We start from the raw sequence: 25,595 nt of genomic DNA, 5'->3' as shown, positions 1-25,595 counted from the left end.
AGTGAAAACATTAAAAGAAAATAAGTACAAATTTTTAAAAATGCAACACTCATATTTATAGGACAACAAATTGGTTAAAGCCAAACTGAAAAGGCATAATACTGACCTGTTCCATGTGGGTCTGAATGTGACATTTTGAAGCATTTCTACAACCTGTAGGATAATGAACCTTAACAATTGTGGTCAGCCACCACTCTTATCAGATGAGTGTGTGTTTGACAGTAATACAGTGGCCTTTTCTCCAAACCTCGGTACTCTGTATTCCCATAAAGAAACACTTTAACAACAGAAACACATCCAAAATTTCCCAAAAGAGCAGGACAAGAATGATATAACAGAAACCTTTAATACTCATGTGTACAAGGAAAAAATAGATAGTGTTTTTGCTTCAGACTGAATACTCAGACCAGACAATTATCACTCAATTTCCCTTTTGTTCAAACACTATTCTGTGGCTTCTTTATTATTTAGATGTCTACCAATAGCATCGGTGCCACTTTTTTAGGCTATGTGCACAGTGACTCAGATAATCCAAAGTAGTCAGAACAGACTGTGTGTTTACACAATGTAACAGACCTTCCATATTTTTAGTCTATTCCATCATTTATGACTCACTAAAGACAAGAGAGTATTTTTAGAGGAACATCTGATATCTTATCAGCATTCATCTGGACTTCCATTAATACTCCCTGACAATGCAGATTTAAATTTTTTGTTATTTAAATGTTTTCCCTTAAATAACTTGAAATAATGCAATTTTCATATTTGGATGGGCCACTTAGAGATTTGCACATGTCACAGAATAGACAAGAATGAAATTTAATTAGTCTATTTCCTTCAGCGCATTCCAGAAGCTGTCCACACACACAACCCCCCTGGGGTGTCTCAGAGATGCCAACTTCCACACCTCCTCAAACGTGTCCTCAGAAATGTCCACACCCACATTACGAAATATCCTTGCAATCTGAAACACAGGGGGATAAACACAGCAGGATAAAAGCTTCTAAGGTGCGTGAGAGGAGAATGTCCTAAAGACACATGTATACTATGATTTGTCAAAGCCACTTATCCAGAAACTAATTTGTTATCATAAACAGCATATATTTATACCTGCAGTACTATATTTACATATACACATTCATACCCCAAAATATAAACTGAACTTAGGGAAACAGGAGGAGGATGAAAAGACTTCTCTAAGGAACACGGAGGTAGAAATAGATTGATTTCTTTGTGGGACAGCTACCTCCTCTTTGGGACGGGAGCTTAAGAGCTGTTGCTCATGGACCCCCCTCAGGGAGTACACCGTGGGGCGCAGCAGACCATCCGCTGTTGACTCGTCACCGTAGTTCGTCCTGTCACCTGTGCGCTTGAGGCGTGGGGCCACCAAGTCTGTGCGCACCGTGGGGATCCCATATGTGCGGAAATCTACAAGAGGATCATGGGAAATACGGTACAGGCAATGAGTGCCCATGTGAGTCTAGAGGAGAAACATGGGAAATACAGAGTGAATTGCCAGTCATGCCTGAAATCTCCATCTGCACAACTGTATGTCATATGAAGTAGGCAATACAGAGATGTAAGTTTCATTTCATATCTCTCAGTGGACCAAAATTGGTTGTCTTGAATATAGTGCATCAAATTCATAAAAGGATCCTAGGCAATTGTATAATAACATAAACTTGGTTAGAGGTACAAAGCCTTTATTAGTATGCCTTTCAAGGGCCACTTTCTTAGAGTGTGCTTAGTATGCCCAGCTGAAAATGTTCACTCTGGTTCATTTTCATCTAAGCTACTAACTGACCTCTTACACACTACTTAAACCAGTTAAAGCTCAGAAGAAAGGCATCTGAATGGAAATGTATGAAGTATTATTGATGCTGAACTATGAACCAAGAATCATGGAAGCAGTCTACATTACAGCAGGTGGTGTTTACAAATGAGATGCACGTGCTGAAAAACCCATGTATGTCTCTGTGTGCATGTCTGACTCACTGGCAGTGGAAGCGTCGCCTACACTGGCTCTGATCAGAGAGGACGATGTCACAATGTGGTCTGGGACTGTTCTGGGTCGGGTCAGGGTTTTGGGAGTCTTCAACGCACTGCCCACCTCAAATGGCTCGAGATCTTCAGGCCTGATCAGGGCCTCTGACAGCGCTGTTTGGCTTGCAGTATCAGAGTCCTGGATTTTGTCTCTCTGCACTTGTGTGGGGGCAGTGCTGGGCTTATACACTTTAATTAAAATAGGAAATTAAAAGAAGAACAAAAGAACTTTCTGATCCTCAGTTGTTTTATTATTCTGAAAAAAAAACAGACATTCTGAGACTTGGTTCCTAGCGTGATCAAGACCTTTTGGTTAAGTACAAGCCTATTCTCAATATTAAACTGTTAAACTTTATAGTGAATGACTAACAATACCCTTACTCAGCTGGCTAGCTATACATAAATTAGCAGTCCTGGCTAGTCAGCTATTGTCAGCTTATTCAATTTTAAAATTTGGTCAGAGATTACAAAGTGCTTTCGAAAGCAAAGAAGCTGGGACTATTATTTAAAAGTGAGTCAGAAAAAAGAGGCACATGGATTCTGAAAGATGTAGTAGCTAGTTAGCTAGTTTAAAATGTGAGAGAATACTTTGAACTGGAGAGTTGTATCACATTCAGACAGTGAAGCTACTATCAGCTTTGTTTCGCCCAAGGTACAGATATATTTTAGCCATCCCTATTCTTGCCCAGATAAACTGATTGACCAGTCTAAATCCTCTCCTCCATCTCATATAAATGCAAGCAGGGTATGAAATAGCTTAAAGAACAAAATAGGGGGGAAAATCCCTTTATATTCCTGTCCATTCACTAATTACCTCCGGTGAGAATTTGTTCCTCCAATGTGTTTATAGGCATCCTGCCCTTCCAGTTGAGGAAGTTGGAAAACTCAAGAAAGTTAATCCGTCCATTCTTATCGATATCACAGAGCTCCATCAGGCTGTCCAGGACCGGGACACTGACGTTCAGATTATATTGTTGACAAACATCTAGCAGGTCCTCCTTGTCAATCCACCCCTGTCCTTTCTGCAAACCCAGAATTGCATCACTGTCACTCACCCATTTCTTGTAACCATGTAACCATGCTATCTGGGTCTTTGAGGAAGCTTTGTAACTGCTGTAGTAGTACTGGGTCATCATTTACTCCACATCTGATTTGTTCATGATCTCATGTACACATGGCAGATTATTAAAATTCAGTGTGTGAGATGAAACTCTTGATGCTGGCATGTGTTCAGCAAGTGTGTATGATTGTTGGATTGTAGGATTTGGTGTGTGCAGATATGGTGACCTGCAAGACTGTAAGTGTGTGTGCCTGTAAGACTGTAAATGTGTAGAACTGTGGGACTGTAGAACTGTAGACATGTAAAATTTTGGTGTGTGAGATATGAATACTGTAGGACTACAGTTTTGTGTGTAGGGCTACAGGACTTGTGTGTGAAAATGTTTACAAGTGAGACCTGGGTGCGGGGGATTGAACATTACCTTGTCATAATACCTGAAGGCCTGCAGCAGGGAAGTGAAATTGGAGAAGTTGGCCTTCTTCAAATGGAGCTGAACAGCACTGGCCAGAGTGCGCTGTCTCTCTGTCACTTTCAGGGACTGCTCGAGAAGGTTTGAGTACAGGAGATCACCTACCCCTGAAGAGAGTATCACTATCAGAATAGAGTCTTCACCCAAAATTTCTACTCTGATCTTTACACATAAAGGACCTATAATAGTGCTTTCAGAACTGCATGTGATGAAGGTCAGAGAGGCGAAAATGTTTCACAGACTTGCTGAAGGCTATATTCCATTATTTATTAGCTCTTAACTCCTTATCTGTTAGTATCTGTGTTTAGTCCACTAGTATGTGAATCAACTTGGGGGCCTCAGGGTTCTGTTAAATATCAAATACAGTGCTATGAATTACTTTGATTCCAAAGAAGAGTCTGTCCAACAGTCTACCTGGTACTTGAATCTGGTGTGTAATCAGCAATGAGTGGGTGGGTTGATACAATACCTGCCTCAGGCTCAAAAGATTACACGCCTAGCAAAACAAGTCTTAAAACAAGGATGACAAATGTTGATTAAATATTCAGAAGGACAAAGGTCAACAACCCAAAAATGATAGTAAGATATCACTGAGATATTTCTGTTTGTCAGTTAATTGGATTTGTGGTATTACATGCATTTCCATTTAAAGACAAGCAAAAAATGATAAATGTACTTCAGATGTATTTAACCGTAGTCATACTGCAAACATTTTTTGTACAGAAATTGAACTGTAATAAATGGGTTTCATATCAAAAAATTGAAAAGATACTTCCCATTAGATATTTCTACTGAAGCAAAAGTTCTGTTTGGTATACATCTGATATTCCTGTGTTAGAGCTCCCTCTACCGAATGAGACCCTAAGTCTATCACCATAAAAATGACTCCTACTCCTATTCAACATATATTTTTTAATGAAAAGCACTTATAATATATATAAGTTTACACCTTATAGAAATATATGTTTGACATTATAGAAATAATATCTGAAGCCTTTAAAAATATAAGTATATAATAATAAAAAAAAAAAAACAATTCTGAGTGACATGACTTCTTTTCTGAGAAAGGATGGATCCTAGACTGAAAACACATTTATTGACAAATGATAACAAATAACCACTGCCAACTATTCTAAACTTCTTTTTGAAATATAAGACAAATCAAGCAACCAAACAGTAGGGCTACTCACCAAAGTCTCCGTTACGCATAACAATTCCAAATGTGTGATCTGCTGGAACATTCATGGTGTCTGCAATTCTGCAACAACAGACTGCAAGTTTTGCTGTGGTCTGGGTACTATGATATGAAACAATATGAAATCAGATACATTACTCAGCACATCCACATCATGATTAAACTGCAAAAGCTAACTTACGGGTCATGCACTTTGCCAATCTGTGGCTGCGTTCTCTCTTTGAAGTCATCACACCGCTTGGAAATCAATATCCCAACTTTCTGTCTGCGAAGACAGGCAGGATGATTTAGAAACCAATTGTGTGAAAGCATAAAGCCTCCCCTGGGCTGCTTGACAAAGAGACTAGACAGCTGTAAAGAAGAGGAAGAACACAATTTTTCAACAGAAGGACAAAGAGACATGAGAGACAGTCTACCTTATGACAATGATCTCAGACTAGGGGATAGCTGAAAGTATGTTAACCAAGACTTGATTAATGATAGAATGGAGAAGAACAGTAAACGTGGAAATAGGTGAGATCAGACATTTTTTTAAGAGTAACATAGAGGAAATAGGTGAACTGAACAATGGAGTAGCATGAAAGAAGTAAAGAAGAGGAAAGGCAACTCAGATGGGGGAATTCTCTGCTATGCCACATATTGTAGAACTGATGCCATCCTTGGAAAAGTCTTTGTGAGATCTTGTCATCGGAAGGGTACAGATTGGACAATTTAAGCTGCAATATTGCAGCTGTAGCTATATAGTCAGCTCTGAGAGAAATAACACCAGAGAATGATAAGTACTTTTCAATTAGGCGTGCTTTTATCATGTGTATATTTCAAATAGAATGATAATGACTGATAAAGTCACCTGATAATGACTTTCAAAACAAGTAAAAAAAAGGATTCTGTATACATTTTAAGTAATTTAACAGTGTCTATAAAAGGGAGAGCAACAAAAACAATTTATTGATTAAATCATTTAGTGAGTATTTACTAATAATTTACTTTTTACTGACATGACAATTTATTTATAAAGTAACAGTATTTCATTGCACACTTTAGATTCAAGTGTCATAAACTCCATGTGAAAACACTAAACACAGTAACCAGGTAAACCAACATATTTCAATGTGCTCACCACATGTATATAACAACCACCATGCAAGCTCACTTTCTTTTTCACACAGACACAACAACATACATTGTGTAGAAACTATTACTCTTAACACATCCCAAGTGTACACCTGACTTCTCCATATTCTGTAATAACTGTTAATGGAGTGCTAACTGATTGTTAACACATACTGCTGTTCAACTAATAAACAGCTGACGCTCCAGAGTGATTTCTCTCCTTGACCAGTTATCTTTTTTTTTTTTTTTTAAAAAATGACTCAGAAGCACCCGTGTCAATCACACAGTTATTCCTCTGGCACAGGCTGGGCTGATAAACACCTTTCACTTCACTGTGTTGAATTTTGATCAGTTATTTGTCTTCAGTTACTAGAGGCTATTGGAAGTGACTGTAGGGTGATTACCTTGTAGCAGCTCTCATTATTATCAATTATGCAGCGTCAGACAGAAAGTTTCAGACAAAGTATCATCGGGATGTTCTTGTGATTGGCAATTGCTCCCAAAGGCAATTACCTGGGTGTTGCTAACCCTCTCATGCTGACCGTCGCAAGATATCCCAATACCGAGCTGTGATGTCTAAATTTCACCTTGAGGATGTATAGTGAGGTAAACTTTTTGCCAGATCGCACAGCACAAGGTCAACATTATTGTACTTGATTCCCAAATAGAAAGAAGACAAGATTTACTCAAAAGGGAGAATTGTGTAAAAACAAAAATATGTCTTTGTAAAGTAACGTTCTGCCTGCCCCCCTCCCCTACTCCCCCCAACTCCGACACCCTTGATTTTAAGTCTGGGGTTACATGCCACTATGAGTGAAAACGATACCTGAAAGACAGACAGGACACAAAGAATCACACAGAATACTCACTTCAGCAGGTTTTCCACCTGGTTGAGACACTTGCTGACCGCCCGTCCATCATTGTAGTGAGGGGTTGAAATTCCAAATCTGCTATCCCTCACGTATTGGTTCCAGTTGTATTTCCTATTGATACGTTCACCTGTGGTGTGACAAATCTGATCAGCTACTGGAAAGCCCTTCACTGACCTGAAGGTATGCAAGGGTAAAAATTAAAGTCATTGGCATGAGGTATTAATGTAAATTGCCTACAAAAAGGATCCAAAAATAAAGAAAGTTAAACTATAAAGACCATTTTTAAATGGTTAATGTTTAGAGCATACCACTTCCAATGAAGATTAACTGATAAAAATGCAGAGACCCCATTCACTTGCAGTATTCATTTCCCAGTGCTTTGTGTCTCTGTCCTGGCTAGTTCATTAATTGCTGCAATAACTGAAGTGCCTCACTCAAGGGTAGAGTCTAGGACACAAACCCATAACCCTGGGCCCAGATCCTGACCAAAAACACCTTTCTACAACAACCATAAATAGAAACAAGATGATTAAGGTCACTCTGATACACTTACCCACAAAGTAGTCATTGTGAGACTTGATGTATAATTGATGTCCTTCCTGCTTCTCTCTCTCCACCTGCTCTGCATTTTTTGATGGATTGACTATCTCACTTGCAGTCACACCTGCACAGACATGGAGGGAAAAATGCATATATTGTACCTCTCACACCAGATGATTAATATGTGTGTGTGTGTGTGTCTGTGTGTGTGAGAGAGAGAGAGAGAGAGAGAGAGAGAGAGAGGTTTGTGATTTATTTTTATGTAGCTTACCTTTCTGGCACTTCACCCCGAACGTTGTTCTGGCCACATCCAACCCATTTGGCAATCCAGGACGCTGGTCATGTGACTTCCCAAGTGGAGCTGTCTTTTTGGTGGAGTAGAGAGCTTCCTGTAGCTGAAGCAGCTTATGCTGATAGAGGGTCTTTGGTTTGGGGTTGATCACTGACCCTGCCTGTCAAAACAGAACAAAATGTCTGTACTTTTTTATGTCTTTGGCCTTGTTGATGGAACTGTTCTCTGAACAGGTTTTTTTTTAAAGTTATAAAAGTATTTCAGTATCTATTACTTCGGCAAATGCCTTGTCCAGGGTGAATTACAAAGCTTGCATTTTACACATTTTTCTTTAATACAACTATATATCATTGACGCAATTCAGGTTATGCAAACATGGCTAAATGGTACAACTGTAGAGTCACACCTAGTACTCTGAACTTGCCTCCCTAAATACTATCATCTTAGTGTCAAATATAGCACTCACCTTGCTTTGACAAAAAAAGAGGACATGGGTGTAAGCATGGTTCAGTTAACAAAGGGCTACTCCAATCAGATGATCTTTTCAGATTGGGTTTATCCCTTCCCTCTTGTTATCAGTGAAGAGTAATATCTAGGTATTCGCAGCCACTGGGACAAGTGATCCTCTAAGGTCCACTTCCTTATATGAGGGTGGATCAATACCCACTCTGTCTTTTGGAATTTCAAGGCAGCATTACGTTCTATCACACCATCAGGGCTACTCTAATCAGCCCATGTTATCAGATTGGAGTTGTAAGATCAGGAAGCATGTGACAGATGGCTGAAAGCCACTGAGGCAGGCCAAGGATGTTACCACAACTCAGATGAAATGAATCCTAACTTCACTTAGCAAAGAGCAATCAGCAAACCAGGCCAATGCAGTGCTGTAATAACCTCCACAATCAAACTGAATAGGCAAGCTTTGTAAGGGCGATTTTCAGAGATGGTTCTCCAAAGCAGACAAATAAAACATCAGTTTTGCATGTGCTCGGTGTGCATTTACTTTGACAGAGCCTGACAGGGAAGAGAAAGCTGGGAGACACCTAAGGACAGACGGAAGGTCTTGGTTTAGGTCTGAGGCAATCATTAACAGACAACATGTAGACTGCCATCAGCAGAGTTGTTTCAAGGCTCTCAGCTGCTAACAGCTTAAGAGCAGTCCTGTGAGTACCTTGAGCACCACATATATGTTAGTTTTCAAGCTAACCCTCGGGCCCAGCAAGCATTGCAAGCCATTGGGGCCACAGTGTTGAGAGCTCTCTGCTTGAAGAAATCTGCTTTTCATCTAAAAAACTGATAAATGACTCTGCAATGTTTCCATCAAATGGATTATGTTTTATGCATCAGAGTTGGAGCCAACTGCATTTCAAATCAGGGAATACATTGAAATTCAATTCATGAATTGAAAATCTCTTATTATCTTCTATAATGACATTTAAATTCATTTTCTGAATTGACAAAATTGAAAATAATAAAAAGGGATAGGCTCATATATAAACTGGTTTTGCATTACCTTCAGGCATATCAAAAACCTTGCTGAATTAATGCATGCAAATACATAGGATAGTGCAGATACAACTAGCTGTCTAGCAAGAACTGAGGACCAATGGGGCCAGGCCCATTTACAGTGAAAAAACAGCCCTTTCTAAAATGTTAGAATTCTAATACCTCATGTGGCAAACATAGCTATAGACATTATATCTTTAGTAAGATCTACTGTTGTCAGGTCTCTTAAACCATCAGAGATAATGCAAATGGAATGTGTTTTGTAGATAAAATACGGGTTCATGATCTTCACACTTCATATGAGCAGCATAGCTGAATGAAATCAATTGCGCATTTAGAGTCAGTTGCTAATCTAGGAGAATCCCTGTTTAAAGTTCCTTCCTGGAATGTGTTTTCTGTGCAATTTTTCACTTCATTAAACTCCAATGACCTTGATCTCTTTTTCATTTTCGCTTGACTAAGTTCAATTACTTAAGCATGCACACTCAACTCTGTGTATTTTTTCCATGCAAACAACCATCAGCTGCATCAAAGCACAAACTGAGAGCTCACCAATGAGCTTGAAGCCTGTATGGGGTGCAACAGAAACATCACACTTGATGTACGCCTCACAACTTTCACCTTACAGTCACCAAATCAGGAAGCTGCAGCTCATGCTAATCTACTGAAATCCAGTGCAGTTTCGCAAGAAACCTAGCTAACACACAACGTTGCAGCAACGTCGCCAGTAAGTGCTCATTTGGTCACATTACCTTTTGGCGACGTTCTTGTGACTTCGCAGCAACGTTTTTAAGAGAATGTTGCCATTTGGTCCCGTGGATAACGTTGTCGCGACGTAGTACACTGGTCGGTTGCAGACGTTATTTCATAGCACCCTGGATTACGTTGCCGTGACGTCGTCCTTTGGTCACTTGCAAATGTTATCATTTGGTACCGTGAATAACGTTGCCGCGACATCGTACCCTGGTCGGAGCAACGTCGCCAGTAAGTGCTCGTTTGGTCACCGCGAAATATGGTCGCCAGCACGTCGAGGTTACGGACTGACAACGTCACAAAATTACGTTGCCGTTACGAAATGGCACCTTTCCACGTTGTAGCAACGTATGTTTGGTCATTAAAATACGTTGCGGCAACGTGATTGTGTTAGCTTTAAAGACAAGAAAACAACCCAATACTCTCAATTTAGAATCAGGTTATACAGGGTGGTATCCTTTGTTAGTGTGGACAATTATTTTCATTTAAAATGTGGTTACAAGTGATTGCTGCAGTAGGCTCTCAACATAAGGACTCACAGTTGTAGACGACTCGGTCTTCCTGCCATGGAGCAGAGTGCTAGCGATGTCAGGGTCGTCGGCTTTGCCATAAAACACACGGATTTCCCCGATGGCTGGACGCTTATAGTTGATGAATTTCTTAACCATGGGTGGTGTGATAGGCTGGAAAACGAGGTAACAGAGACACGATCCCAAGAACTTATTACGAAGCTACAGAAAACGTATCGTATCGTACTGTATCACATCTATCCAGTCTTTGAATGGTCGATTTAAAACCCTACTGTTATTGTTTTCTGACAAATGACAAAACCTAGGAGAAGAGCTTCGTTTGAGGTATTGTTTAAGCATACATGAATTTGCATTGGAACGGCTATTGACTAGGCATTTTCTTAGCTCCAACAAAATGCTTTTCCTGGGTGCTCGTTTTATGATTGAGTATTTCATGAAAAATTTACAACAACAATCCGTGCAGGTGTAAGATAAATGTTATAAGAGAACTGCAAGATAACTAGTTAGTATAATGACTATTTATTACTGTATTGAACCGGGCCTTGTATGTTCTAAATAAAAAAAAACTGATTCAAAAGTTTAAAGAGGTCAACTTGAACGTAGCTACAGCTAGCGCTACATTAAAGGGCTATATTGCTCGACACTGCTACGAAGTGCAGCACATTTGCTAGCAACAGTATGCCGTCCAGATCAACGTTATCGATCTACAGTGTCACTGAAAATACTGTGAATACAAACATGACTTACCCTTGATGTTTCCTCTAAACATGTCTTAGCTCTGTCTCCAAGCGGTATAAGTTTACCTGCCTGTGAGGGAAGGAAAATGTAACCGTGTTGAAATGGTTACACTCTAACTAGATACAAAGATTTTAATAACAAACATAACCACTTGACTAGACGCTTAAACAGGTTTCACAAACGCAATAGATCGGAGTAATTTTTCACATTTGATAAATGTGGTTACTTTTGCCAAACAATGTCACCCTCGTCTGAAAGTAACGTTCAGCTAGCTATAAATTAACTGTAAAATCTGAAGCCATCAGAAACAATTACGTTACCGTTCTTATGTTTGGACATGTGTCTATATATTTATTCCTGGTATTGCGTTGAGGTAGACTCATTTTCTCCGCAGATTATTTAAATACACATTGCGCTAACATTACATTAATTTTATCTCTCGTTGTCTTATTTTCGTCCTCAGTGTAAAGGAATTACAGTGTCAGGATGCTACCCTTCACACAGTGTTTATATTCTGTCACTTGGCAACTAGCGCTAGGAAACCGTAAGACACTCTGTAGCTGATTCACACCGTCGTTGTCCAATAGCCTGCAGATTCAAGTGGGCTAAATTGATTCGGTACACCCGTCCGCTTTTTAAGTGAATTCATAAAGACACATAAAGAAACATAATATACACATCTGAGACCTACTATGTTTTGTTATTGCTATCTATTAACAATAATAACTACTAACTAAACTATCTTAAGATAATTCAAGAAAACATTGAATTTACCTGAGGTGGAAGGTTTCTTTCTTTTAACCTGCAGTAAAATAGGTCTACCCAAGATGCAGAATGGAAGCTGGGGGCACAAATATCATTGATTTTAGCTATAGCTACTGTAGCCAGTATTAAAAACGAAATATTGAGATATGACGGCATAAAGGAACAAAATAAAAGCTGCTTCATCCGTATGGCACAGACACATATTTACGCGAAGTTATCCCTTGAAACAGGACTGGCTGATGGGTGTTAGTTTTCCCAGTTTGGGAAATCTGATTGTTTAAAATTAAACAGCAGCCTACATGAAATAGCCTGCACACTTTATGGGCAGAAAAAAAAGTTTCAAAGCGTTGGAACATACGTGAAAATTAAATATCAATTGGTTGTATAAAACAACTAACTTTAAGCACCCCATTGCCATTACATTGTGTGAAGTAAAATTTTATTTGGAATAAGTAAGTTATGTAATTTAAGAAATAAGACCAATTTTGAAGGCATGTTTCAAAAAACCATTTTGACACAGAGTATCAGAAGAATAATAGATAACGAGGAAATTTTAGAAATCCTTCTGGATCTGGGACGTCTTTTCAAGGATTGCCTGTTACTGGGATGGATTATTCAAATTAAATTTTAAAGCTGTAGTTGTTTCAGTTTGACATTCGCTGCTGCGGATGGCAGTAGAGTTCCTCCAAATATCTGCCCCGAACGCTAAAGAAGAATCCCTCTGCGTGGCATTGCAGAAAGTTGCGTCTGACGTGGCATGAGGGGCGGAAATGCTTGTTTGAGTGAGTGTGTTTTGGTACTAAAAAGGGGGAAGTTGCGAGAAAAAGAAAGGAGGAGACAAGAGCAGGGCCGATGAAATTAATTACTTGTGTATCGTAAACATTTCCATCAAGAGCCTTTCAGTCGAAACCAGTGGGCACAGTTTTGCCCAGCCGCCAGGTAAAATACCTACCTAGCTAGACAATGCTAAGATGGCTAGCTAATGTAGCTAGCGATTCAACCGTGTTCCTTGACTGGTTGGTGGCTAGCTAGCTAGCTAAATAGGCCGTACACGGAAAGAGAGACTGGTCAGTTCCTGACCAAATCGTGGACATTTAGTAATAACTACCTGTTACTAGCTAAACATTATGTTGTTTTGTGATAGCCAATGTTTTTATTTAACGCATCTAACTAGCGAATGTTAGCATGTATTGATTGATGTCGACAGATCTAGTTATCCTTGTATATCACGAAGCTAGCCAACTTAGCTAACCATAGGTAAGCAAATTTCGTTAGGTCACTGGCAGTTCATATCAAAGTCTTGACTAGATAGTTACATTTTTTTGCATTTTTGGATGGCACACTGAAGTGAAGCTAGCACACGTTAAATTTTAAAAAAGAAACAGTGTTTTCAAAATGGCGTCATATTTCAGCATTTTACGAAAAAGGACATAGTACTAGCCAGTTAGCTATTCTTTGCACTGCGATTCTCTGCCTAGCAAACGTTAGCTGAGGGGTGCTTGAACTAACTAGCTAATAAGCTTGCTAACTAGCTACGCCCAAAATGTATTCTACAGCTCGTACATTTTGGTGACACCTGTCTGATGACAGTACTGATTCCCAAGATTAGCTAGCTAACACTATCTGGTGACAGACAACGTCGCTGAATACATGCTACAACGTCTGTTCATCCTATTTTGGCAATACAAGGGAATGTTTTCTCTGAAGAATGTATAGATACCCGGAAAGTTGGTAATATTGTTGACAGGAGGACTACGAAACGAATTATTTACGACGCTAAGTTGGCTAGCTAGTCTTGCTACCTGGTGGATTTTTGCTAGATGGCTAACTAGCGTTAGCTATCTACGTGTTATAGGGGTTGTAAGGCTAGTTAGATTTTAATCAGCTAACTAGTCAGTAGCTAATGACAAGAGGCTGCTCTTAGTGACGTTATATATCTAAGGTTAATTAAATGCACTCAACACTTCTCAAATAAACAACTCTTAAGGTAAGTAGCTAACGTTAACGTTAAGCAGCATATTGAGAACACGCTACGATGTTAATGTAAACTATCGATAGCTAGATTTAACTAGCTAACTTTAGCCAAGTAACACAGTCCGCCATACTTTAAAGTTAGCAAGGTTCCGTAGACTAGCTAACCCCTTGGATACTAACTATCATTGGGGAAAGTGGCGTGAACTAGGCAGGTATTTTCAGTGTGTTTGCTTCACGTATTACGTGGAGCATTAGGAAAATATTTCGTGATGCTGGGTAGCTAGCTAACATTGTACTGCTGGTATTCGTCTTGTATAGCTACGTAGATGTTAATATGTTCTTTATTTAGTTTGTTGTTATCTTAAATGACCGAACAGTCAGTGTTACAGCATGCATTATTAAATGTGCATAATAAATAATGTGAGCACTGCATAGAGCTAGTTAGCTGTATAACAGAATTGCAGATACTGTATACCATCTGCTGAATCACGCGCTGGCGGGGTATTCCTCATACTAATGCCAGTTAACAAATGAAAACTTAAAGATCTGAAGGATCTAGGTCAACTCATCCCGGATGAATCTCTTCACAGAAGTACTAGAACCTCATAAAATGCAAGAACTGTCTTGTCAGTGTAATGCATGCCAGAAGATGATTACTAATCAGCATTAGTGACTGTAACTTACTAACTACCATAAGTTAAGGTGAGGTTATCTGGATTAACTGTTCATTATGTTTCTACAGCTAAGTATGTGGATTTAGGGAGGTTTGGGATATTACACAAATTGAAACTAAATTGGTCAGGTTGTTCCATTGAGGATAATATATATGCACACTAATTTGGAAATTAGCTGTTTCAGAATTTACATTCAGCTATTTGTGGTGCAGCCCGCACTATGAACAGCAACAGTGTTGAACCAAATCCATGCTTAGATCAGGTATTGTGATGCATTATAGAATTGGATGTATTAAGTACAGTGACATGATTATCATGTCAATTAAGTGTCCACTTAAGCTTTGGACAGACAAGTGTGCAAATAGATACAGGGAGAGTGAGAGATTACATTTAATGCCATTTTTAGAAAAGAATACTTTTGAGGTATTGAAATGTCTCTGCTCCTTTGCAGTTCTGGGAGTGAACCATTAAACACTTCTGAGTACAGAGCAGGAGAGTGGGGTTCAGGTCATGGCAAGTCGGGGTGGAGCTACAAGACCCAACGGACCAAATGCCGGCAACAAAATTTGCCAGTTCAAGCTGGTGCTCCTAGGGGAGTCTGCAGTGGGGAAGTCTAGCCTTGTTCTGCGCTTTGTGAAGGGCCAGTTCCATGAGTTCCAGGAGAGCACAATAGGAGGTAAGTCAGCTACTACACCCCTGTGTTGTTTTTTCTGAGCAGATGTTCTTAACCTGGATGACTTGGGCCCTGTTCACACCTGGCATTAACATGCGTCTTGGGTGATCTGATCACAAGTGGACAGCTCTAAGTACAGGTGTGAATGCACCCAAGACGCATTGAGGATGCATTGAGATCCAATCGCTCAGACCACATTCGGAGGTGGTTTGGGTTGCATATGGCCACATTCTTTTAGCAGTATGTACGCAAATGTGTCCGGGGCCACACTGAAGGACTAACTTCACTGCGGCTCTAGTGTTAAATGGGCTATTGATGTCTGGGACACAGTGAGCCGAGCGGCTGCATGAAAGCGTGAGATGTAGAACGTGGGCTATTTGAAAGGTAAACAGGCAGTTAATGACCCAAAATATTATAGTCATTGTTATTATTTTGTCAACCTTTTTGTTGACAAAAAAATAGCCATGGCAAAAATTAAGAAATGATTAAATCATAAATCCTCTTTAAAAATATGATTTTAACTTTACAGGATAAAACCTATTACCGGCTTCCTAGCACATAATCCATCTCTCTGTCGTGATTTGTCATTTGGTACGTGTACATGTACGCGTTTATATGCATATAGAGCGGGGAAGTGAGATCCAATCACAGGTGATCACTTGAGATGCATGTGGAGACGCATTCTAATGCCAGGTGTGAACTGACTGACTTTTAAGGGTTACAGATTATGTGGTGATTATCTATGCAGAGTCAATCTTAAATTTTTACTGAGGTTTCTCTTTTTGTGCTTCAACCTAGCTGCCTTCCTCACTCAGACAGTGTGTCTGGATGACACGACAGTGAAGTTTGAGATCTGGGACACGGCAGGACAGGAGCGCTACCACAGCCTAGCACCCATGTACTACAGAGGTGCGCAGGCCGCTATTGTGGTGTATGACATCACAAATGAAGTGAGTCAACATTGCGTCACACATGAAGTCATACCTGAGCTGTGGAACGCATGAAAGGACATGGTCCTGCCCTCTGTGCAAAAATCTTAGCTCTTTTCTTTATTTTTAAATTTCTCTTGCTAGTTAATGTTTTGTAATTGCTGTGGCTGAAGACATCAGTTGATATATGGATTACTGACTATTGTCAGAACAGTTAGTAAAAGCAACATGATTGTGTTTGAAAACATGCAGCTGGGTTGGGCCTCCCTTGTTTCCCTTTCAAGGACGAGCACAACTTTAACATTTCCAAATCAAGGCACAAGAGTGTCCTTAGACATACTGTGCTTATGTGGCAAAGTCAGCCATTCTGGCTCAACACTTTAAAAGCAGATAGACAAGTTGAAGTGAAACACTGAGTGTTTTGAAGTTGCTGTTTTAGGAAGGAACTAATATATAACCAGCCACTGTGGCTGATGTGCACGTCCGAATAGGTGATTGTAACTGTGTTGAGAGTTTTCTAATTTGAGTAACAAAGCAAAGTGTTCCATTGACTGTCCATCTTTTTATTGATGTGATCATTTCTTGTTCCAGGAGTCATTTGAACGAGCAAAAAACTGGGTAAAAGAACTTCAGAGACAAGCTAGCCCTAATATTGTAATAGCTTTGGCTGGGAACAAGGCTGATCTTGCTAACAAGAGAGCAGTTGACTTCCAGGTTTGTCTTTTCATTAGTCATTTTTCATACACTTAATGCCCCTTCTGTCGCTGAGCTTCTGCTGGTTGGGCTACAACTGTAGTAACTGCTGTTTTGGCATTGAAAACATACACATTTAAACATGAAAAACACTGGACTTGTCTGAATTACAGTTAATGTCGTTAAAGTATATTTGTTCCATTACGTCATTCATTCCATTGTATTTTACAGGATGCACAGTCATACGCAGATGACAACAGCTTGCTGTTTATGGAAACATCGGCGAAAACTTCAATGAATGTCAACGAAATATTCATGGAAATTGGTATTTATTCATGTATTTTTTTTTTTTTTTTTTTTTTTACTTTAACTTACTGTCATTGATGCTGAGATCTTTAAGCACTGATAGCTTGGGCCACTGTGTTACTGATTTAGGTGTCCAGATACTTTTTTCTTTTTTCACAAGTGTAAACCATTTGAAACCTCTAATAGCAGCTTTTTGTAGTCTGTGAAGGAAGCTCGTATTGAATAGAAGCAGCATGACTTTAGCCAGAAATGATAACATACCCTAATTATATGTAGATTTATTTATTTATTTTTTTGGGGAGGTGGGCAGGTGGTGAAGTGCTGATTGAGATTTATAGTGGGTTCAAACTTCCCATACTGTATTTCCCCCAACATTCTGAATTCAAAGAAATGGAATCTAGGTGATGCAACAGAAGCACTTATTTTCAAGGGATGCTGGTTTCCCACGCTTTCTGTCTGCTGCCCATAGTTGTGCTCTGCCAGCAAAGAGTGTGTCAGATGGACTGGAGAGGAATGGTCAGGCAGGCCAGGACAGAGAGACTAAGTAGGATCAGAATGAGGAGAGAATTGTGGAGACAGTAGATCCTAATGGCATGTCTGACGATAGAAAAGGAAGAGGGCTGTACAGGTTGCAATAGTAGATTGTAGAAGATTCAAAGTGAAAGGGACAGCATCATGAAGAATGAAGCACACAGTAAAAGAAAAGGAAATGGCAAGGCACCTGTGGAGGCGGCACTTGGCCTGTTGGACAAGTGTATGATCAAGCGTGATTGCGTCATGGCATAGTAGCCTACACAGTGACAGTTATGAGAGAGAGATTCAAAAATAACCGGACTCTGTTTAAAAGAAACACTTCCAAGATTAGTTTGCGTCTTTGTTGTAGTTTGTTGCCTTTCCTGTTGTAGTTTTTGTTAAGTGAAACTGTGAGGTGGAACTGAACATTTTATTTTGTCATCTCTTTGTGCCCACTGTCAGATTTCTTCCCAGAGACAATTTACGTTCTTCTGTTCTTTGTGTGCCATAATATTTTAAAATATTATAGGGTACTTTATATATTGATAAAGTGTTAATATCTTATAAATATGTGACTTAATCATATTTATGTAGCCTGTGTATGATTTTTTTTTTCATTTCTGAAACCTATTTAATAGTGTAGTCAATCTGTAAAACTGTGCCTGTAGGAAAATGGGAATCAATTAATGACTTTAAGTCTTTTTCATTGTAGAATATTTTGTACATGATCTGAATCCCATAGTATGGGAGTTACAAAAAACATGTATCCAAAGGTATTCTCACAACTCATAAAAGGGTGACTACTAGTGGACAAACATAAAATATTTTGTGAAAAAACCTGTGCAGTTTAGCTAAATCCCAGGATGCTGACATGGCAGGAATAAGGAAGATGTTCTTTACAGATAAAAAAAAAACTTGAGTTTTCTTGAGTCTGACCAGTTTTATTTCTCTTTAGAAGGAATCAGCTCTAAAATTACTCAATGCCCACCCCCCAGATACTGCATTGTTCCCAAGCAACAACTGTAATCAATACATAAAAGAATGAAAGTTTGTCTTTCTCTCCAGTGAAGTGATTTCACTGAGTTACCTGCTCACAAATATAAATTGTTTCATTTTGTCTTCCAGCAAAGAGATTGCCCAAGAATGAGCCTCAAGCAGCAGGAGCAAACAGCGGACGGAACAGGGGCGTGGACCTCACTGAAACAGCCCAGCCTACTAAGGGCCCCTGCTGTAGTAACTAACCCACCCCCAAAATGTGCACCTCACTTCCTAACTCTGGATAATATCTGGACAGGGGGCTCTCCCTCTCAACCTCACCCCCTGGTATAGCTAAAGACTCTGTATAGCTGCATTTCTAATACAACTTCTTCTTTTTTTGTATTTTACTTTAATATTTTTATGTACTTCAGAATTATGGATGCATGTATCACTACAAGGCCTAAACCATAAAGTTTTAACTTTATTCAGCGATAAAAAAAAACTAACAAAAAGTGAGTGTGAAAGAAAAGTCTTTAAAAAAATACTGAGGAGGATTGTTGCGCTGAAGAAAGGTTGACCTCCTATCCCCTCTGTTCGCTGAGCTGTGAGTGAGGGAGTGAGAAAGGTAGAAATTAAGTATGGACTGGAGTCTGAAGTTGTTTTAAATGTATTCATTGCTTTCCAACAAAATCTGTAATCGCACTAGAGCCAAGTTTTCACACTCACTTAGGTCCCATGGCTACATTGTTCTAGCTCTTCTTACAGCGTTGTGCAATGGTTTACAGTATTGATGCAGTTGCTACTGTGCAAGGACCCTCATTCACAGAAAACATTCCTCTTCTTAGTGCCTGCCTAGGCTTTATCAGCAGCACAGTTTGGTGGTCTGCAGGCCTTAGAACGGCATGATCACTCTCTTGGGATTTTCACTAGTAAAACTCGTGGTCCTTTGTGGTGGAGACAGTGAGTGGAAAATTCACTTGTCTGTCTGTTTGAGTCATCGGTAAGGAAAGTCCCATTGCAGCCTGCAAGGCTTCCTCCTTGGGTAGAGCTGATAGATTGTTTAGGTGCCTGGCATTGTATTTTATTGAAAAAAAGGTTTGTTCAAAGCACTCCAATGCATCCAAACCCTCCATATTTAGAAAATCAACAGGTCTTTGATTCACATGCCTTGCACTAACAACTTATGAATTTTCCCTGTCTGCTGCCTGTGTGATATAAACAATATACTGTAAATAGGGTGTTGCAATGTAGTCTACTTTTTTCAATATATGGCTTGGAGGACTAATGCTTGGTAGGGGGTTGCCTAAGGATAATCATATAGTCTGTACAGTAACCGGGGCAGCTCTACTATGGGTTTGAGTTTTTCACAGTATGGATAAATTATTATCAATGGTGGTCTTTATAAATGTATGTAGTGTTATTAACAGATGAACTTGCATTTTCTTAGTGGTCTGTCTTGTATTTTTCTCAAAATTGTCTTTATAATTTTGATATTTCTTTTGCGTTGCACTAATTTTAGTGATAAGACAACAACCCATTCAGTATATTAAACATAGTATCAAAATATGTTACATTGGATTTGTAGGCCTACTGATAATACAAGACAGGTAGCTGAACAGAGTAACTAACCGGCAGTCTCTCTTTAACAACCAAATGGGTGTTCATGATGTATCTACTATAATAGTGAAAGGCTGGTCAGTTTTAATGTTCAGGTACGAGTTCATGAATAAATAATTAAACAGGAAAATATTGTATACTTTCTTGCTGTGAACATTAAGTGCAGCTCAAGCCTAAGTTCAAGAAATTTCCAGGTGTGGTACTTATCAAATGAATACAAAAAGTCTTTTACATTGAATTCTTAAAGAACCATCAGCTGGCTCCATGGCAGCAGTAGAAATTGTCCAAAAGCAGACATTTATATTTTCTGTTGAGACTGATGTGTAGAACTCTAAAGCCTCTTTTGGTAGATTGTTTTTGCAAAGAAAACCTCTAATCCTTTAAGCAGCACTAGAGTGACGCGATTTTCCTCCAGCCCAAAGCCACCATTGTTTGCACAGGTTTTCTACACATGGCAGCTTCTAGGATCTGGTAGTATGATTTTTAAATCCCCATAATTAAGGTTCAAGATCACTTTTAGTTAGAAGTTCCTCCTTTATCTGGGCACCCTCCTTGATTGTAGTTGAGATCTTCTGCCTCTGGCTGTCCCGGGCATTGGGGAAATGCCATCTCCTTCGAGTGGCAGGGGGTTCCTCAGTGTGAGTGTCAAGTGACTCCGTCCTGGGATGGGAAAAGTTTCAGAGTGGCAGCACCCGCAAAATGCTCCTTAGGGTCATCCAGCAGGAGGAGGGATCCACCGAAAGGGACACATCAGCGGGCACGGGGACAACCAGCCTCTTCGGCTTGTGATCCCCATGGAAACAGTGTCTGCGGTTTGCCCATGTGCACTTCTCCATGCCTGCGCTACGAGTGTACGCTGTGTTTCCACACCCCTCAGCTTCCTCCTTTTGGGGCTGTTGCCATTTCTGACAAGCTTTTCTAATGCAGAAAACTGCACACGCAGTCCACCTGTTTTACCTCTTTATTATTAAAATTACTAAAAGTTCTGTCAGTAACTTTTAATGCTTTTAATACTGGTGCAGTTTGTAAAGTGAAAAATATCCGGCTATTATAAAACCCTCTGCATTTTGAAGGGCATATAAAATTGGGCTGCTGGCCATTGTCAGTACATCTTAACATAGGAGTGAGAAATTAAATTGAACTTAAGATCAGGCAAATTTGCTATTTATTTTCCACATAATAAGCCAAAAAGAGGTTTCCACCCATGTAACTGCACCTTTGGTGTTAGGATACAATAAACATGCCTATTGCAGTGTTATTCACACCTGCATTTAGAAAGTTATTAAATGAATCGCTTTGCTTAATACAAATTAAAATGTGGTGTCGTCAGTTCTGTTGCACTTCAGCCCTTAAAATCTGAGGTAATCTTGGGCTTAAAAATTGCTAAGCAGCACAAATGGAGAAATGGTAATATATAGTATATGTTTTTGCATGTGTATACCAAATGATTATGGATCTCTGTGTATCAGTTACACATGTATGGTTAGCAAAACTAAATGTACCAAAAGAGCTGAATGAAATGGCAGTTGGGTGAAAAAAATTTTAAATGTGTTGTGTTGTGCATCAGACCTATCATCACTGCAGCTGTGTCCTGCAGTCCTGGCATAGAACATGGAGTTCTCTGGATAACCCCACCATCCATTATCATCCATGGAACCCTTTCAAACGTTCCAGTCTGCACTCAATATTTGTATAACCCTATACACATCATCCGTCTCTCATTTCAAGTGATCATTCCTGTCTTCACACATGGCTAAACCCGTTATCAAAATGTCTTTTTGCTTTTTGTGCGGTCACATGGTTCTTCAGCAGTGAACTGTCTGCACTAGCACACAGGTCTCTGGCACAGTTGTGGTAAAGTTCCTGGCGTACCTTTGAGTATAACCACACAAAGGTTTGGTACATTTCTAGAGAAGAAACGGCATATTTTGAGTTTCGAAATTGAAAATGTGCAAGATATTTGTTTTTGGTCCCTGAAATAGTACACATTCTTTCACATTCAATTAAAAAGTGACAGCTTCCACATTGGTCATACAGCAATTTAAGCAGGTATGCAGTGACTTCATTTTGCTCCGTACTCGCTGAGGGATCTAACAAGTACCTTGCCCAGGTCCAGCTGTTTACTGGTCTCCCCATGGAAACGGTGTCCTTGGAAACAGTAAATTCAAGGCATGGCTTTGTGCTCGATTTCTAAAATGCATCACTGTATCTGTATCATCACAACAGCAATGTTTCCACAGTTTGACTGAAAAAAGTCAGCTGTCCAGCTGTCAAAAGACAATTGCAGTGCAGAATGCAGCTACCAGTCACGTCTTCAAACAAAACCATATGTGTATGAATATGTAACAAACTGCTTACTATTCTAAAAGCATTCAGACAGCAAGAATATGCACACATCTATTAATCTTCACAGATGCTGGGTAGAAAATGTAATTCTGTAAATTTAGTATGATTAATATTTTATCAATACAATTAATGACACTTCCGTATGTGAAGTGGAAACCTTGTCGTACGTAGCATGTTTAATAGCCATCAGCCAATTAAACAGGATAGTCTTTGGTATAATTTGTTAATATCTATGGACTTATTTTAAACTATTAAGTAGGAGCTGATGGGATAGTTAAATTAGTTTAATTTAATATGTTCTGATCTGTTCATTTTCAGTAGGATATGCTTGATTTTTTTCCTATTTGTAAGCACTTTCAGATAATTGTTTTTAATTGAAGCTATGTGAAAATTTTCACATACAGATGTGGCAGTGATGGTTTGGTTGAACTGATATATGGGCCTGCAAAAATAGTTTCAGGAAGGAAAGGCTAGCTAGACAGTCAGTGGTATAAAAACTATACCAGTATTCACGTTGCAAAGCTCACCATTCTCTAATAGCTGTTGTGAGTTGTATATGCTTTAACAGTGGCTCAGGCTAGAAGAATTAAGAGCTTCGAGACTCCCCTGTACTGGTAGCTTGTCAAACATTACAGACTGTTCCTTAACATTGTTTGTTTTCCAAGCAGGATCTGATTGGGCTGTCATGGTTGATGTATCTCCTAATTTATCCTCGGGATAAATTAGCCTCTGCCAGCTTTTGAACTTCTACATAGCAGCCCTGTACGTCTTGTGCTTGGAAGTCACTTTCTTCTTTTTATTTCATTATTAATACACTGGCCGCCTTATCTTCAGGAGTATTTATTAAATGCACTGTTCTCTTTGTAAGTCACAGGATGAGAGCATCTGCTAAATGACGATTTTGCAAATACACATAATACAAATAGCCAATAGCAAGTCTAAGAATAACCAAGAAGAGTGGTCTTGCTGAATACATGGCTTTTCCTATGTGTGAGATCTGCATCCAGAAACTTAAAATGTTCAGCAAGTGTAAAATCACATGCAATTATGCCTTTATGACATTTTTTAACATGCTGCTTCCCTGTATTGTAATGTTTACTGTTTTCTCATGCCAAGCACTAAATGTGGCGTGGCATTTGAGTGAACATGCCTATGATGCATGAGCATCAGTTGTGGAAACCATGTGCTATAGTGATGAAGGAGGTATGGCGACAGGTTCAAATTCTGGCACCGGGGCACTACTAATATACACTTAAACAGGGCACCTGAAATGCTTCAGTAAATCTGTCCAGCTTCATAAATATAGAATGTGTAAAATGCATGGCACAAACTCCATTTTACTTTGAAGGTGTCTGTAAAGCAAATAAATAATCCAGTTGAATCCTCCATCTTGCCACCAGAGGGAGACTAAGTCACTCAGGCTGGAGGATTCTCATGTTCCTTTTTGTTTTAAGATTTGTCATAAGAACAATGCATTTCAAATATGCACCTTGCTGAGGGAAGGATATTGACAAAAATCCACCCCATTTTCCACAGCAACGTATCCAGAAATGCTGGAACTTATTTTCTGTAGAAATACATACTATAGTTAATCTCCACAGCTAAGACGACAAAAAATAATGTGCCATAAATATTGAAAATAAAAGGCTATAAAGAGGAAATAAGGCCTGTAAATCTGCATTCAGGTGAAATTTATAGAACATGGGTTTGTGAACTGAGATGATTATGTCGCTGGCCATTACAAGTTGGTAATATCAGAGGACAGTATATTTTTTGGAAAAAATCTAATTTTCTCATCTTGTTATATGCAATTAATCATGGCATTCAAATGAGCCTCTGTGGTGTTTTCTCACTGACTTTATTTAACAAATTTCAGTAAGTGTTGCATTTTTTCAGTTCTTACCTGGTATGTATAGGACAGTCATCGTAATCACAATTCAAGTCAGCTTTAATTTTCATAATGCAACCTACAGAACAAAGCAACATAACAGTTTGATCGAAACGGCTACTTCACGCAGCCGCAGCCTCTGTGCTTTGTGACCTGTGCTGTCCTCTCATACCATCACCTCCCCTTTTAGATGGGAAAATAATAAAAGAAGGTAATAGGAACAGGCCCATCTCCCAGGGGCTTGTAAATCCTGGATTGCCTATTCGTTTTCCTGTCCGGTCTCGGCTGGAGGAGCAGGATGCTGACGTAAAGCGGGAAGGTCATGTCCGCAGCTCTCCCGGTGCGCACTCTGGAGCTCTGATGAGATGTGGCTCTTTCTCCTGGCCCCCCCACCCTACCCCACCTGCCGCCCCATCACGTTATCGCATGTCCTCAGTGTGTGTGCTCTTTCAGACGCGTTCCCATGGACCGTGTGCGGGGAAAGTGCCTGCAACATCCCCCCTCAGAGCCTTGTCCTTGCCAAGTCTGTTCAATGGGCCTCAAAACAAAGACCCCTGGCCGAGTGGAGAGACATGGAACGCTGAGCCACGATTCAAAGGAAACAGGCACAGTCTATGTTGTAAAAATCAGGGAAACTGTTGCTTGGTTTTTCTTCTCCGCGGCGGGGTTAGAGTCCTGTAATGTGGATTTCCGCTGGATTCACTTCCTTCACAGTATTGTCCTCATTGAAATACAACTGCTTTGGTGAGGGGGAAACAAACAGGACATGTGCAACACAGATTTTGTGAGGTTTTGTCTCTTACATAAATTAAATGTTACATTTTGGGTGTTCTGTAGTCTCCCGCAGAAATGCATGCTTACTCTCAGACATTTATCATCATTGCAAAGTGACTGCTGCTGGCAGCTGTTACACAGCCAGGGAGACCTTACATTCTCTTCTCATTAGATGTTTGAGGTATTGCATTTTGAAGATTGCCTTTGTGTTCCAGAGCAGTGTCAGGGAGAAAGCAGGGATAGGCTGTCCGCAAAAACAGATGCTGAAAAGACACAATCCACAGCTTATCCATTCCAGTGTTGTGGGAGATGTCAGTGCAGCCACTCACAAACATATGTTGTCACTGACTCTGG

General features: G+C 39.6%; 2 protein-coding genes across 2 annotated transcripts; one reads left to right on the top strand and one right to left on the bottom strand.

The window, feature by feature from the left end:
- Positions 1-779: 779 nt before the first annotated feature.
- On the bottom strand, positions 780-11,598 carry efhb (EF-hand domain family, member B). Its single transcript, XM_036539776.1, has 13 exons — positions 11,432-11,598; positions 11,121-11,180; positions 10,383-10,526; positions 7,580-7,744; positions 7,306-7,453; positions 6,750-6,879; positions 4,949-5,032; positions 4,763-4,830; positions 3,525-3,679; positions 2,858-3,065; positions 1,996-2,232; positions 1,247-1,428; positions 780-964 (listed from the first exon to the last, which is right to left on the bottom strand). The coding sequence occupies exons 1-13, from the start codon at positions 11,492-11,494 to the stop codon at positions 824-826; spliced, it is 1,785 nt and encodes a 594-aa protein (XP_036395669.1). The 5' UTR covers positions 11,495-11,598; the 3' UTR covers positions 780-823.
- Positions 11,599-12,623: 1,025 nt separating this feature from the next.
- Positions 12,624-20,380, top strand: rab5ab (RAB5A, member RAS oncogene family, b). The gene is made up of 6 exons (XM_036539152.1): positions 12,624-12,815; positions 14,976-15,200; positions 15,996-16,147; positions 16,718-16,840; positions 17,051-17,144; positions 18,764-20,380. The coding sequence occupies exons 2-6, from the start codon at positions 15,035-15,037 to the stop codon at positions 18,877-18,879; spliced, it is 651 nt and encodes a 216-aa protein (XP_036395045.1). The 5' UTR covers positions 12,624-12,815; positions 14,976-15,034; the 3' UTR covers positions 18,880-20,380.
- Positions 20,381-25,595: the final 5,215 nt, after the last annotated feature.

This window comes from Megalops cyprinoides, chromosome 10, assembly GCF_013368585.1.
Source record: "Megalops cyprinoides isolate fMegCyp1 chromosome 10, fMegCyp1.pri, whole genome shotgun sequence".
In the NCBI taxonomy this organism is placed as follows: domain Eukaryota; kingdom Metazoa; phylum Chordata; class Actinopteri; order Elopiformes; family Megalopidae; genus Megalops; species Megalops cyprinoides.
This window is presented reverse-complemented; position numbering and strand designations above follow the sequence as displayed.

Coding starts and splice junctions, on each gene's coding strand:
- efhb (XM_036539776.1), bottom strand. CDS start 11,494: ATGAGTCTACCTCAACGCAATACCAGGAATAAATATATAGACACATGT. Junction 10,527..11,120: donor GTTTAGAGGAAACATCAAGG/GTAAGTCATGTT, acceptor CTCGTTTTCCAG/CCTATCACACCACCCATGGT. Junction 3,066..3,524: donor CCTTCAGGTATTATGACAAG/GTAATGTTCAAT, acceptor CTGGGTTTGCAG/AAAGGACAGGGGTGGATTGA.
- rab5ab (XM_036539152.1), top strand. CDS start 15,035: ATGGCAAGTCGGGGTGGAGCTACAAGACCCAACGGACCAAATGCCGGC. Junction 16,148..16,717: donor TGTATGACATCACAAATGAA/GTGAGTCAACAT, acceptor TTCTTGTTCCAG/GAGTCATTTGAACGAGCAAA. Junction 16,841..17,050: donor AGAGAGCAGTTGACTTCCAG/GTTTGTCTTTTC, acceptor TGTATTTTACAG/GATGCACAGTCATACGCAGA.